This window comes from Schistocerca nitens, chromosome 9 (assembly GCF_023898315.1).
Source record: "Schistocerca nitens isolate TAMUIC-IGC-003100 chromosome 9, iqSchNite1.1, whole genome shotgun sequence".
Lineage (NCBI taxonomy): Eukaryota > Metazoa > Arthropoda > Insecta > Orthoptera > Acrididae > Schistocerca > Schistocerca nitens.
Genome location: NC_064622.1, coordinates 350,483,202 through 350,496,928, shown reverse-complemented (window position 1 = coordinate 350,496,928; position 13,727 = coordinate 350,483,202). Strand labels below are relative to the sequence as shown.

Here is a 13,727-nt window from a genome sequence, read left to right as displayed (position 1 = left end):
ATCAATCTCATACAATCTCCACAAATGTGACTCTTCACATATTAAGCAATTGGACTTAACAGCTGCAAAATTTTAATCATGGTCAATGCATTACCCTCCATAGTGACACGACGCAACCTATTCATGAAATTCATTGTCATATTAACTAACAAAATATAAAACGTAAAATAAAAATGCCAACCATAAACAACATACTGCACTGATAATTCTATACCCAAAAACAAATCTATTCCGATAACTGCCAATATCAAAATAACTCATGAACTAACAGCCACAAACAGTTCTGATATTTTTCTTCCAAACAGCACTAAAGCAGACCAATGAATCACTAATACCACGCAAGAATAATTTAGAAACCTAAAGCTCCCATGCCACAGTGCCACTGCATATTCCAGCAACAAAATCATTTACTTTATGTCATGCCATCATGACATCACACAACACAACACAGTTAGGTCACCGATAAAAGCAGACAAGTAGTACTGCCAACCTCAGTTGATCACAAGAAGTATTGTCACCACAGGTAGTTGCTGCTGAAATGTGGCATACACCACAGCCACATCATTCAAACATACATTCAGCTGCTATCTCTAAAACATTTGGTCTTTAGGCAGCCACAAAGAAGCATGCAATGAAGGCACTGTCACTTTACAGCAAGAAGGGTTGTCCGTAAAGGAAGTTGCCAGCCACACTAGTGTACACCTCAACAATGTCATTCCAATAATCAAACATTATCCAAACACACAAAACATGAATATCTGCCCTGGAACAGCTGTCCACAGCCAATAAAACCAACGGAATATCGCTACCTACAAACTACGGCTCCTAGGTACGTCAAGGAGAGCGCAACAGTGTGTGGCATTTTCTTTGGAGACAATTGGGATGGTCATGTCAACCCAGACAGTATGTAGTCATATCCACATAATCAAAACAGTCCCAAGGTGTCCAATACAAACAGTAAATTGCTGTGTGGCATAACGTGCAAGGGAATGCCTGGAATCGAACTTGGGTAAATGTTGTCATGTTCTGATGATGATGATTGGTTTGTGGGGTGCTCGCCACTTTCACTTTCATGAATGATGATGGAATGATGAGGACAACACAAACACCCATTCCCCGGGCAGAAAAAATCCCCAACCCAGCCGGGAATCAAACCGGGACTCCGTGATCCAGAGGTAGCAACACTAGCCACTAGGCCACAAGCTGTGGATTTGTCAGGTTCTCTGCAATGAGGATTTGTGCGACACCAGATGATCGTTGTTCAGAAGGTAGGGTACCAATGCACATCTTGGGCATTCAGGCATAGGGATTCAGCAGAGAGGTGAGTCACATTCTGAGGTCTGTGCAGTATTGGGATGGGGTCCCCTAACTTACCGTCCAATCCTAAATCCTAAATTTAAGCAATAGGTTTATCTTTACAGACAATAACGTATAAGCACACTGCACTTAACTAATGAAGTTTGCTCCCAGGAGACTATCAACTATTATCTGTGAAAAAGAAGTTGACTGAGCATGTTTGGGATCACCTTCAACTTACAGTACATCATCACAGGAATACCTTCAACACTGTATTACTCCAGGAACGCTGCAGTCAAGGAGTGGGGCAGGCTTGAGCTCAGGAAAGTCTCAAACGTCACACCGGCAGCTTGCCAAGAATAATCTGAGCATGTTTCAATGCACAAGGTGAAGTAAGATGCTACTGATGGTTACTCAACAGCAGATTTACATTTCACGGATGTGCAAAGCTATCCACTTTCAAACACACTGTCCTAATTTGGGTTAGGGTTTTGTTTTCATTTCAGAGTGACGATATTTTTTCAGTCTCATAAGGATTATTCTTTCAATGCAAGTTCCCCTGAAATCTAAGCCCACACCCATTTACAGATAACTCCAGCTGGCACAAAACTCTTTTAAGCAGGTTATGTGTGGGACGCCTTCCTTTAATGTCTCCCAAATGAAGTTATCGGTTTGGTGCGTAATCTTTAGTCCTCCTTTGTGGAAAATTTGCAAACTCCATGAAGTAGTTTATTTGCTGATATGAGTCAGTCAGACATTGTACTTATCAATAACCATACCCCGACCAAATATAAAACGTACAAGGAAAAGGAAGAGTTCTATGACAAACTACAGCAAACAACTGAGAGCACACCAACTAGAGTCATCAAGATAGTCATGGGAAATTTTAATGGAAATGGAAGACAAGAAGAATTCTGCATACCAGTTATAGGACGAGACCAATGACAACAGTCAGAGGATGATCAACTTTGCTATCTCAAAGAATATGAGAGTAGGTTCAACTTACTTTGAATACAGCAGAACATACAAGGGAACCTTGTGTTCACTTGATGGAAGAACCACCAACCAGATAGGTCACACCTTTGTGGACCAGTACTGTAAACACATAGTCATGGACACCAGCTCATACAAAGGCACCAATGTGGATCAGACCACTTCCTCATTCTGTGTAGACTTAAAATGATGTTCACCTACACATATAAGAAAGAGACAGTACAACCTGCTTTGAATGTTGAGAAGCCATGAGAAAGTGCAATTAGGCCTAAAGAATAATATTCTATGGAAATCAAAACTAGTTTGCGGCCCTAGAATATCTGGAAGCAAGAGAGAACATTGAGGAAAAGTGGAAGGAGATAAAGTCCACATAAGCATAACTGAAGATACGTTGGGAAGAAAGAAGAGAATCAAAAAGAGAAAACAGTTTAACAAGACATGCCAGAAGGCTACAGAAGACAGAAGGAAAATGAGGGGTAAGTGGCTGGCAGACAGGGAGAATGAGCAGAAAAGGAACATTTTCTTAACATCAGAAAGGAGATGAAGCGAATCCTGAGAACTGAGATGAGGATATAGGCTATCTAACCAGTTTACTAGAACAAGAGGAGAGCCAAAACAAGAATCCATGACAATTTTCCCAGGGCATCAAAATTCTGAAACGTGAATTTCAGAGCCCAGTCTTTTTTTATTAGAGATTAAAACAGCAACTTGGAAAAGACAAAGAAAGAACAGTAGAAAATGGAGAAAATATTTCTCAAAACTCTTGGATCACCCTGACCCAGAGCAGATGCTACCTGAAGACACCATGGAGGAAAGATGAATGGGAAGTGACTGAAGAAAATGTGAAGATTGTAATCAAAAGACTCAAAAATAACAAGGCCCCAGTGGAGGATAGCATAACAGGAGAATTAATCAAAGAGGGAGGTGACAGCTGGCACGTAAGAGATATATAAACTAATCCTGTTGATATGGAAGAGTGACAGATGGCCTGAAGACTGAAAATTGCCCATAATACATCCAATGTAGGCCTACAAGAAAGGAAGCAAAATGGAATGGGGTTATTGACAAAATAATGTAGGCCCTAAATGAATGGATAAAAAGTCTACTCACCAAGTAGCAGCAGGAGAACACACACACACACACACACACACACACACACACACACACACACACACAAAGGTTTAACTGTAACAAGGTTTCGGAGCCAGTGGCTCCTCCTCCTGGTGGAAGAGTTGAAGGGAAAGTAAAAGTGGTGAAGGAAATGAACTAGAGAATGGGGTACAGTTCAGAAAAGTCATCCAGAAGCCTGATACTGTCAGTCATTATCCTCAGAAAATTACAACCATTTATAGAGAACAACATACAGAAATACCAGGCTGGCTTTCGATCCAACTGATCGACAACAGATCACATTTTCACCCTAAGAGAATTGTTTGAAAACACTGCAACATGACAGGTATATCTATAATCTACTCATTAGTCTTCAATGTGCATACATCATCATCCACAGGAATAGCCTATATAGTGCACCATGTGGCTTCAGAAACTATGAGAAGCTATTGAGAATAGCGCAAACTTCTATGGATGAATCGAGGACAGCAGTTCGTTTTCGAGGGGTCACATCAGAAATGTTCGAGACTGTGACAGGTCTCCAACAATAGGATACTCTCATGTGTGTTCTATTCAACGTCACCTTATAGAAAGCATTAAACGAATGTAGGTAACAGGAGTGGACTGGAGTGCAGATAAACGTTAATTTCAATTTTCTCGCATATGCAAATGACATAGTACTGCTAAAGGAATTAAACCATGAGTTAAAAGAAATTTATCAGAAAATAGACAAATATGTACAGAAGGTTGGGCTAAAAGTAAATCAAGACGAGACAGAACAGAGTTCACACAATTAGGAAGAAGACAAGAGTAGCAAGGATTTGAGACATATGGCATGAGGTTCAAGAGAGTTCACCACTTCAAATACTTGGGACCCTGGTTTACCAGCAACAGAGCACACCAATGGACGTCAGGAAACAAATGGCAGTGGGAATGAAATACAGGTATTGCCTCAGGAAAATGCTAAGCTCAAAATTAATATGAGCGAGCATTAAAATGAGAATATACAACACAGTGATATGACCAGGTTCAGAAACCTGGGGCATGACTAAACGACAATATAAAATACTATTAATATTTAAAAGAAGAGATGGGGACTGATTTTACATAAAGGAGAATAGAGGAAGAGGAAAATCAAGGAAATCTACCTCTTGAAGCAACAACTAACACTCCTACAAAAGCTGAAGAGCAGAACAATCCAATGGGTGGGCCATGTAACACGTATAGGCCTACAAGAAAGACAGGTGCAGAATGCACTCAAAGGGAAGCCAAACAGCAGACACCCATAACATGAAGGCAGTGCTGGATGGATGACCAGTCAGCCCTGGGAACTGAAAAACCTAGAGGAAATGAGAACAAAATAGAAAGGAATGGAGGCAGTTTGTTGAAGCAGAATGCGGCCTGCCAGTATTACCTCAAGAATGGGAGGGGGCCTGGAAGCATAAAGTTCCTGATCATCGTACCTCGTGTTAATGTCCTAAATTAAATTACAAACCTCTACTCAGTATCTCAAGATGTGAGGGCTTGTGATATTGTTGAATGCAACCTCTCTGTTCATTGTGGACTTTAAGTTATTCACACACACACACACACACACACACACACACACACACACACACACACACACACACACACACACACTAGTCACCTACACACAAGAGATACACTTAAAATTCTCAGACAATGCAAAGGTAGGGGCCATTGTGCATGGAGGACCACTTATATTTATATGTATGTAGAATGTATGGTGATATCAGTACATTCTTTGAACTACAACTGTGACGTGTGTGTGTTGCTCCCAATTGCAGGTGTGGGGAACAGTAAGAGTAGATTGTTGGCTTTACTGACCACAACTTGCTGTTTCCAACTTCTCACCATAAGTCCCTCCCACTGACATACGATTGTGCTCCTTAAGAGAGGTTATGTAGTATATTGCTCTCATGTCAACAAATGTAATTTCTGACATAAACATTGTGTTACAAATACGTTCAATGAAGCTGAAGCACTACACGCGATTAAAGCAAATCTTAAAAAGTGGCTTTATGATTATAAATTCCTTAACGTGTGCAAATTTACCAACAAACATGAGAATTTTTCACATCATTATTTCATTAAACACAATCGTAAACAGTTGTTTATAACTTAGCAAGAACTGAAAGACATTAAAACGTAAGTGAAAGCAATTTGACTAAATCAGAACCTTATTAGGAGGCTAACTCACAAATCCAATAGTCTGCATACACGAATAAACGACTTCTAGGTCGGCAACGCGACAGCTTAACAGCACGATGACGTTGACACTATGATCGACGGATAATACACATCAGTCATACCAAACATAACATAATTGGCGAATTAAATAAACACGACCAATTAAGTTGGAAGCAGCTCACACCCTGAAACTGTTACACGGCAAAATAGTTACTCAGTTGTCAGACACATTATTGTAAAGTCAATATGTTCCACAACAAAAGTCGAAATTAAAAAGACACAAAAAAATTCAATGCTGGTCTTCAAATTTTCCTTGGTATTCTGCGGAAAGCAAATCAGCTGAACGCTAGAATGCCGTAAGTTGACTGCTCGTTTCCTTTCGGGGCAGGACAGTGACATACGAGACCAACACACAATTCTTATCACCATCTTAATACGAGAATATATATGTCGCTAAACAAACAAATTGACTCACAACATATGCTAAATAAGCTTTCCTCCGCACAAAAGAATTCTGCCACACTCAATTCAAATTCAAACAGTGCCAAACAAAACCACAGACGAGATACACACAATGCCAAAGATGTTAATTGTTTTGTTTATTATGATCGACTCTCAATTGAGGTAACGAAACAGATGGGAAGTCAAAGTCAAGATTTCTTGGGAAGAAAGATTTACGGTAGGTTTGGTCGCCCGTTTTCACCAGAATTTAAAAAAAAATTCGTCGTGTTAAGCCGTTCTACTGTAGTGGATGTTTTGCTTCTAGATTTTCCTGGTCTTAATTTTTATTAAGACATTCACACTGTCGATCACTACTGGTTACGTCAAAGCATTCCACAATTTCAAATGGCGGCATTCGCACAGGGAGACAACGGACCTTCACGTCACGTCACGATTTGTCGGGAAGACAGTTTTGGAGGTATCGTAGTCTGATAACATCGGACGTTAATCATTTACGCCGCGCTCAGTCCCGGCCGCCTGTATTAGAGGTGGCACAGGGGATTTATTTATCCCCTTATAAATACTGTTGTTATGTTTTTAAGTGTATATTTTGTTACCAAATAAATATAGGTGGTTTGAAATGCTATTTCATTTCTCAGCACTTTACCCCACAAAATTGATCAAGAACATATGTTATGAAGTTTGCTTTGCCCATTAATAAACTTTATCGTTGTTAGCTCTCCAATGGCGGTAGTATACTCCGCTGTTTTGTTGTATCACGAACGGTAACTCACAATGTAAGTTTTGCCATTCACTGATGAGTGTGTAGACTTACTGCATTTCTATAGTTTCCTACCAAGGAACCGAAGTCTGTCACTTGCGCTACCTACAACTGAAACTAAGAGATCATTTCACTTCATATCCCTACAAAGAGTTACTCACAGATATTTGTATGAGTTGACCGACTTCAATTGCGTCTTGTTAATCCTGTAGTCATGGGGTGCTATGTTTTTCAATTTTGTGAAGTACTCAATTTTACGTTTCTGAACATTTAAAACAAGTTGCCAATCTAAAAACCGTTTAAAAATCTTGTCAAGGTGCGACTGTATATTTCTGCAGCTTCTTCAGTCAGTGCTTCCGCACTGATGACTGCATCACCTGCGAAAAGTCTTAAGTTGCTATGTATATTGTCTGCAAGGTCATTAGTATACAACCTGAACAGCAGGGTACCTCCCTAACATGAAGTCCTTAATGTAGTCCCAAACTTCGCTTGATATCCCATATGGTCAGACGTTTGTAGCGACCGCTAGACGCCTCTACTGCTGTTGTCACGCGCATTAGGTCCGTTCGCGCCGTCCAGAGATGCACTTGTGGCATGAGTTCTTCGACCATAAATCTATGGTCGAAGCATGAGTTGAATTGAGTTCGAGTTGAGTGACTGTGCGGTGACAGATGAGTGGCGTGAACCGCCAAGTTTGTGTCCGCCTCTTGGGATGCTGGGTTAACGTTTATTACTTACTCCTTGGACTTTTTACCCTTTGGCATTATGTTTATTCTGTTCTCTGCCTACTGGGTATTGACGAGTCACCTGCAACAGCTGATTATTTCCGTTCTGGTATTTCGAGCTGATAAAGATGTTCAAACTTTTCTCAGTGTTTGACTGAGCATGTATTAAGTGTAGGTAGCACTACACGATCTAACATTTCCGTCAGTGGTGACCCCGATGTGATTAGAGTTGAGGAGATTGATCCATAATAATATTGATTACAGGATGGAACCGGCTGCAATATCGTGACCAGCCATTCGGCTCCCACCTTTGACCAGTGTCTGGTTGGCCCAGGTCGAGGCCAGTTTTTGCTATGCTGAAATTACAAAGGATGCGATTAAATGTACATTCATAGTGAGTCAGCTAGACCAATGATATGCTTCCGAATTTCAAGATACAATCATAATTCTATTGGCTGAGAGCGCCTATGAATGATTAAAGACCGAGCTTAATCGTATAGTTGCAGTGTTGCAAGAAGACCATATCAGGCAAGTCCTGACTCAGGAAGACATAGGCGACAGAAAACCGTCCCAGGACCTACATCACCTCCGGAGCAAGATGGACACCAGTATAGTGTCTGACAATCACGTGCACACTCTACGGAGCCACCGTCTGGCGCCACTGGTAAAAACAATCATCGCATCACAAATAAAGATATCCCTGGACATTGGGTGGTGTGTCTGTGACCCATCCTCTCTCACACACAGATTACGAGGCTCTGTCGGCCAAAGTTGATGCACTGAGTGCACAGACTGGCACAGAGATGTCGCAAGGAAGTCCTAGTAGTCGCTACAGAGGATGTAGCCGCAAGCGGTCTAGGAGCATGCGGCGACGACGAAGATCGAGCGTTCTGCAGCGCCATCAGTTGATCGCCAAGTTATGTCGAAGAAGTTCGCGCGCATGGGATGCTGATGTTCGTGATTATTCCATGCCTAAGAGGAGACACTACTGAACTCTGTGGTTTCAGTTTACTTATCCTTTTCTTTTGCAATATGGTCCTCTTCTCAACATACACAGCTTTCCTTTACCTAGTTGAGAGTCGAGAGTTTTTTAAATATGGAAGGAAGAATAACACTTCACGCTGTTGCTCCACTCAATTCATCAACTTGCTGGGACCACAGAAGATTCGGAGAGCAGACTAAAAAGTGCACTAGCCCCTGTGCCTATCCAAACGCAAACAAGAGTTGGTTGTGTGTGCCACTAATTGCTCAACTACATACTGGCACCTATTCATTACTGAGAGGTAATCAGCCCGGAAGTATTTAATAAACAAAGGGTTGGACCTTAATAATGCTGCCCAGATTGTCACCCTGCTGTTGCAGACCTCCAACTGCATTTAATTTGTCCCCCAAAAATAATTTAGCAATTGCAACATAAGGCACATATCGTGAAGAATTAAAGTTAGGACTCTGTCGTTAATTCACGTGTGATTTTATTGTAGTGGATGTGGAAGAAGAAATGGTAGGCTCTAATTTCCAAGGTCACTACCTCCTCCTGCTCCACGCAGCAGATACCCGCCTAGTGGTCAGTATTACCAGCTTGCAGCCACTGCATACCCTAGTGATGCCAGAACATACATCATGGTCATACAGGTTATGGACGAGGAGTACCACACGTTGTTGAGTGAATTCCCAGCCTCAACGAGACCTCTGGGCGCGCCACAGTAACTTTCTCATTATGCAGTCCACTACATAAAATCCACAGATGGACCTCCTGTGTCTCGCTGGTCGAAAAGATTATCTCCAGGACGACATGCCATTGCTAACGCGGAATTCGACGTGGTCTTGCGAGATGACAACATCTAATTTTCCAGCAGCCCCTGGGTGTCCACGGTGCATTTAGTACCCATAAAAGAAGGAACCTGATGTCCGTGTGGCGAATACAGAGCGCTCAACTCGCGAACTGTGCCTGATTGCTACCCGGTGGCTGTTAAAAGCTGCATAGCTGTTAAATGCTGCATAGAGCCACTATATTGAGTGTTATGATAGTGTGAAGATGTATATCCAGGTTCCCAAGGCAACAGAGCACATTCCAAAGACCACGATTATTACGCCATTTGGGTTGTATGAGAGAAAAGTTATGACAGCCTACGTAATGCAGCACAAACCTGGCAGTGGTTCACCGACACTGTCTTGCGTGGGTTAAGCGTTTATTTTGCGTGGCTGGAGGTGTGTTAATGTATTCATCATCCAAGGATCAATATCTCTAGCTCCTGAGAGAGGCTGTTGAGTGCTTCCAAAAGTATGGCATGGTCTCAAACATGGCGAAATGTGTGATTTGGAAGCCTGAAGTTGAATTCCTGGGCCATCGAATATCTTCAGTAAATTACCACTCAATGTGAAGGATGAAGCCATATTGCAGCTACCTTAGCCGTCTACAGTAGAGCTATCTAGATATCTAGATACTTAGAAATGCTCCATTTTACCCCCAGCATTTATCACATATTGCAGAACAACAGGTATCATTGAAAGCAGCACTGACTGATACCAAGGTTAAGAGCAGTTCTCCTCTGCAGTGGACCGAGGAGATGAACGCGGCATTTGAAGCAACCAAAAAGAGCGTGGCACAAACAGCACAGCTTGAAGCTGTCCTAGCACTCGTAGTGGTCGCCAGTGCAACAAGAAGACCCCGAGCTGCACACCATATTGCATAGCGACACTACGGTACTTAAGTTACTGCTAGTCGACATGTCCAATGAGAACATGAAATTGTATTGTGAAGTGTCACATGCAGATCACTCCCTTTCATCCCCATTGCATTTTGTAGGCCAGTGTTCGAGGCCTTACATAATCTTTGTCATCCAGGAGCCTCAGCAGTTCGCATGGCCAGGGACTGGAACAGATAGCCACGAGCAAATGAGAATTTGCCATCATTTCCAACTTTGTAAAATCACTCGACACACTCATCCCCCCCCCCCCCCCCCCTATTCGAGAGTTCCCGAATGCTTCACTCACGTTGATATGGAGCGACCAGTTCCTCTGGTGTCTGGCCAACGTTATACACTAAAGCGCCAAAGAAACTGATAAAGGCACGCACATTCAAATACAAAGATATGTAAACAGCCAGAGTACGGCGCTGCGGCAGGCAACGCCTTTATAAGGCACTGAGAGTCTGGCGCAGTTGTTAAATCAGTAACTGCTGCTGTAATGGCATGATATCAAGATTTAAGTGAGTTTGAATATGGTGTTACAGTCGTCGCACGAGCGATGGTACTCAGCATCTCCGAGGTAGTGTACTATCATTTCACGACTGTAATGTGAATATCAAGAATCTGGTAAAACATCAAATCTCTGACATCGCAGCAGCCAGAAAGAGATCCTGCAAGAATGGGACCAGCGACGACTGAAGTGAACATTCAATGTGACAAGTGCAACCCTTCTGCAAATTGCTGCAGGTTTCAATGCTGGGTCATCAACAAGTGTCATTGTGTGAACCATTCAACAAAACACCATCGATATGGGCTTTCGAAGACGAAGGCCCAGTCATGTACCCTTGATTACTGCACAACAAAAAGTTTTACACTTTGCCTCAGCCCATCAACACCAACACTGGACTGTTGATGACTGGAAACATGTTGCCTGGTCGGACGAGTCTCGTTTCAGATTTTATTGAGCACATGGACATATACAGGTATGGAGACAATCGCATGAGTCCATGGATCCTGCATGTCAGCAGGGTACAGCTCAAGCTGGTGGAGGCTCTGTAATGATGTGGGGCGTGTCCAGTTGGAGCGATATGGGACCCCTGATACATCTAGATACGACTATGACAAGTGACACGTACATAAGCATCCTGTCTGATCACTTGCATCCATTCATGTACATTGTGCATTCCGACGTACTTGGGCAATTCCAGCAGAACCATGCGATACCCTACACGCCCAGAATTGCCACAGAGTGGCTCCAGGGACACTCTTCTGAGTTTAAACACTTCCGCTGATCACCAAACTCACCATACATGAACATTATCAGGACAATGCGACACCGCACACACTCAGAATTCCTACAGAATGGCTATAGGGACATTCTTCTGGGTATAAACACTTTTGCTGACCACCAAACTACCCAGACATAAACATTATTGAGCATATCTGGAATGCCTTGCAATATGCTCTTCAGAAGAGATCTCCACCCCGTCGTATTCTTAAGGATTTATGGACATCCCTGCAGGATTCATGGTGTCAGTTTCCTCCAGCACTACTTCAAACATTTGTCAAGTCCATGCCAAGTCGCGTTGCGGCACTTCTGCACGCTCGTTGGGGCTCTTCAGTGTATATTCACAATGGTTGATAAATATACATGATACCCAGAGACAGTACCTACGTACAACATCTTTGCAGAAACCCTGGCCACTGCTCCAACATCAACATGGCTGGTGAGGTACATTTTCCACTCCATATCACTACCAACAGAAGCTGACAGTTCGAGCAAGCCTTGTTCATGCAACTGGCTAAGTTCTGCAGCTGCATACAATCTCAAATGACCAGTCATCATCTGGCCAGCAAAGGCATGGTGGCATATTTGCATCGAACACTGAATATTGCGCTAATGTGCCAGGGGACGTCTTGAAATCTGCACTGTCATAGCCCTACTGTGCCTACGAGCCGTGTACAAACTTGATGCAGAATCCTCAACAGAGGAATTGGTTTATAGTAAGACTTTGTGCCTTCTAGGGGAGTTTATTTAATGCCAACCTACTACCAGATATGGACGACCAACCTGAGTTCCTTTGCAAGTTATGAGAACATATAAACCACATCAAACCTGCAAGGGTCTCCAGACATGGTTGTCAAACAGCTTTCAAGCACAATGACCAAGACAGCCGCTCACACCTCACATTACATACAGACTGCATCAAGCCACCATTGGACTCACCCTGTACTGGATCCCCTTTATTCTGTGCAGAGACACGCGCACGATGATCATCATAGTGAACAGAATTGTATTACCATGTCAACTAGCAGAGTGAAACCCGCTTATATTTTCAAGGAGGCACACCAGGCAGGTGCGACACTCTGACTTACAACCCCTTTACTACAAAAAGTCGATGCAGAACCTTCATGCACCACCCGACATGTCCACTTCCCTGCTTGGTTCAGAGCAGACGTTCCAGGTTCCGCTTTCATCAAGGGGACTCCTGTAGTGACTGCTACACACGTGGACTGCTGCAGTCAACCATGTTAGCTCTATTCGTGCCATCCAGAGATGGAGTTGTGGCAAGAGTTGAGTGACTGTATGATGAAAAATGAATGGCGTCAACCACCAAATTTGTGACCACAGCTTGAAGCTCTGTGTTACTGTTTATTAATTACTCCTTCGAGTTGTAACTCTTTGACTTTATGATTACTGTGTTCTCTGCTTGCTGGATATCTACAAGTCACTTGTAGCATATGATTCTTTCCGTTCTGTTATTTCAAGTTAATAAAACTGTTCAAGCTTCTTCTCAGCATGTGACTGAGCACTTATTAAGTATGTGTTGCACAACTCGATATAATATTCCCCTCACTTTTGACAATAAGTGTAGTTGTGGTACTGAGTCAAACACTATTCGGAAATTAAGGAAGACTGAATCTGTCTTGGTCCATGGCTTTCAGGAAGTCATGTAAGAAAACTGTGAGTTGGGTTTCACATGGCTGATGTTTCTGAAATCCATGCTTTTGACATGGAGGAGATCATTTGGTTCGAGATATCTTGTTACAATCGAGCTCAAAATATATTCAAAAATTCTGGTTTTGTAGATAACTTCTGCTTCCATGCTTGTAGGTAGATGTGACCTGCACTTTCTTCCAACTATTGGGCACTGTTTCTTGCTTGTAGAATCTATTATATATTATGATTAAAAGAGGGGCTTAGTCGCAAGTTCACTATAGAATATGATACCACATCTAACCACAGATTGTAGGTCACGATGTAGAATAGCAGTTGTGATAATGACATAACATTGTTTAGGTTTAATGATGGGATTGATATCAGACACAAGCCACATTCAGACAGAAGTAGCAATAATAATCAAGGTTCCACTGTCCTGCAATGATGCATGGGTAGTTGACTTACTAGTGACTATTACTATAAGCACAGGCTTAGCTGTGAATGCTGTGTCATTCAATCTGTTTCAAAGCATGTGTGACTGA

The 13,727-nt window shown here is 42.4% G+C and overlaps 1 protein-coding gene across 3 annotated transcripts in view; it reads right to left on the bottom strand.

Annotated features, from left to right (window-relative positions):
* LOC126203628 (transcription termination factor 2) overlaps positions 1 to 6,183 on the bottom strand; it is a 307,259-nt gene extending 301,076 nt beyond the window's left edge. For 2 of the 3 annotated variants that reach the window (XM_049938001.1, XM_049938003.1), the window contains exon 1: positions 5,621 to 5,654. In XM_049938001.1, coding sequence (XP_049793958.1) covers positions 5,621 to 5,638 — 18 coding nt within the window. In that variant the 5' untranslated portion in view covers positions 5,639 to 5,654. Of the gene's footprint in view, positions 1 to 5,620; positions 5,655 to 6,085 lie in introns of those variants that run through there. The other variant, XM_049938002.1, reaches the window with a different exon arrangement.
* Between the last annotated feature and the right edge of the window lie 7,544 nt (positions 6,184 to 13,727).